Genomic DNA, 2,040 nt, shown 5'->3' on the forward strand with positions numbered 1-2,040 from the left:
TTAAAATCTTTCTTTTCAAATATCTGAGGGGGCACCTATAGTTAATTTGAAATCAAATGTTTTGGTAAGAGTCCTAATTCATATAAAAGAATAAAAAACTAATGTGTGTCTAAAGATTGATTATATATTTTTAAGAAAATTTAAAGTTTTTGGTTTATTTCAATCATCATTTAGATTTACATGGAGTTTAAAAATGCAATCAGATTTTATCTTTTTCAGTTGAAAAGTTGCATTCTTCCTGTCATTAACATATGCTAATCCATCTTTACTTCTGTCAACAGGCATCTATCTTGCAAACTATCTATCTATCTATCTATCTATCTATCTATCTATCTATCTATCCATCTTTCTATCTATCAGTTATATATTAACTTTAGGCTGCGCCGTAAATATATTTAAATACTTTGCGATTCCTTTCTGACCTAAACATGTAAACAGAAATCTTAATTTAAATCTTTTTAAAGTTCTTATCTGTGTTTGTTGTATAGGGTGTCCCACATCATATTGGATTGTTTTACCATTAAATTTTGAAATTTTGAAAATAAAAGGTTCATTGGGCATTCTAATTGACATTTTAAAGCAGGATAAAGACCTATATGACATGGAATGGTTAAAGGGTTTGTTGAATTCAAGATAAAGAAATCTTTAGTTTTTATGAATATTAGCTAGAGCGCCCGGTGTTGCCCGTGTAATGAAATAGCTATCATATAAATTAGCGAAGATTTTTATTATATACAAGATGAGTATTGAGTAGACAAAAACGTAGGTATATACCAAAGAAAGGTAGGTATATATACCAAAGAAAGGTAGGTGTTTAGCGACGGCTAAATAAAAGACAAAAGTCTATGAACAACTAACTATATTTTTCATATCAATAAACAAAGAAACAAAAATACTAATATGGCGACTCTTTATGTACAACACATGAGTTTTGATCTGGTAAGTACTTGCAGACATTACGGCAGAAAGTAGGACGACTTGTCCGCCACAGGACTCCCCCCAGAAACCAAGGCGGAGGCGAGGTTTCTTAAATAACTCCTTGCTGTTCTGTGAGGATTTCTGCGAACAGGAACTGCAGGCTGAACTTAAAAACGAACCTTCCTGACGACTCGAGGCGGAGCTGAGACGGATGTATCTGTTTTTGGACTCTGAGGACGGAGGATTGGACGACCACGAGCAGGAGGCCTGGCGGGAATGATCGTGGAGTCGGATATCACTGGTTTGAGTCTGTCAACGGATACCACATCAACCTTGTCACCAATCTGGAGGCGGAAAAATTTGCTCTGACGTTCCAGTACTTTATAAGGACCTCTGTATAACGGAGAGAGGGCGGGAACGGAGGCATCTTCACGGACAAAAACAAAATCAGCTTGGAGAAGAGACTTTGGTAGAGGTTTAGGAGCAGCGGGAGCTACATGATGAGGTGGAGGGGCGGAGAAACCAGATGAACCTAACTGAATTTTCCTCAAGAACGAATCTGGTGTGAACTCTGGAACGCTCAGAAACTCTCCTGGAACGCTGAGAGCAGATCCATAAACTGCTTCAGCTGAACAAAAACCAGTATCCTCTTTAGGAACAGTACGAAGTCCCAGAAGAACCAGAGGCAGATGTTGGAACCAGTTTGAACCAGCTGCTCGAGCTCTGAGAGCAACTTTCAAGCTTCTGTGGAAACGTTCGATCATACCATTAGCCTGGGGATGATAAGAAGTTGTTCTGGACACCGTGATTCCTAGTTCTCTGCAAACTGCAGTCAGTCCAGATGGAGGAGATGAACTGGCTTCCTCTATCTGAAGTCAGAGTGTCAGGGACGCCGAACCTTGAGACCCAGGCAGTGATTGAAGATAACAGAACCACCTCAGGCCACATAGATTCAGCTTGCTCACAATAAGTCTTATAATGTTTAAGACAGGGTCAACTTTGAAGTGTCGCTACGCCTTGGGCTTTAATTTTATCGCCTAACTCACTTATGCTTTTCTGTAGCCCTTTACATGTACATTTTAGCCCTATAAATCATTTGTTGTTAGCTCCAATTTCAAGAAG

General features: G+C 38.8%; 1 protein-coding gene across 1 annotated transcript; it reads right to left on the bottom strand.

Annotated features, from left to right (window-relative positions):
* Window positions 1–1,085: 1,085 nt before the first annotated feature.
* LOC111711654 (uncharacterized) lies at window positions 1,086–1,787 on the bottom strand (the record flags this gene model as incomplete). Its single annotated transcript, XM_023486045.1, has 1 exon — window positions 1,086–1,787. A coding segment is annotated over one exon (702 nt), but the record flags the coding sequence as incomplete, so codon positions are not given.
* Between the last annotated feature and the right edge of the window lie 253 nt (window positions 1,788–2,040).

This window comes from Eurytemora carolleeae, unplaced genomic scaffold (genome assembly GCF_000591075.1).
Source record: "Eurytemora carolleeae unplaced genomic scaffold, Eaff_2.0 scaffold1148, whole genome shotgun sequence".
NCBI classification, from domain to species: Eukaryota; Metazoa; Arthropoda; class Copepoda; order Calanoida; family Temoridae; genus Eurytemora; species Eurytemora carolleeae.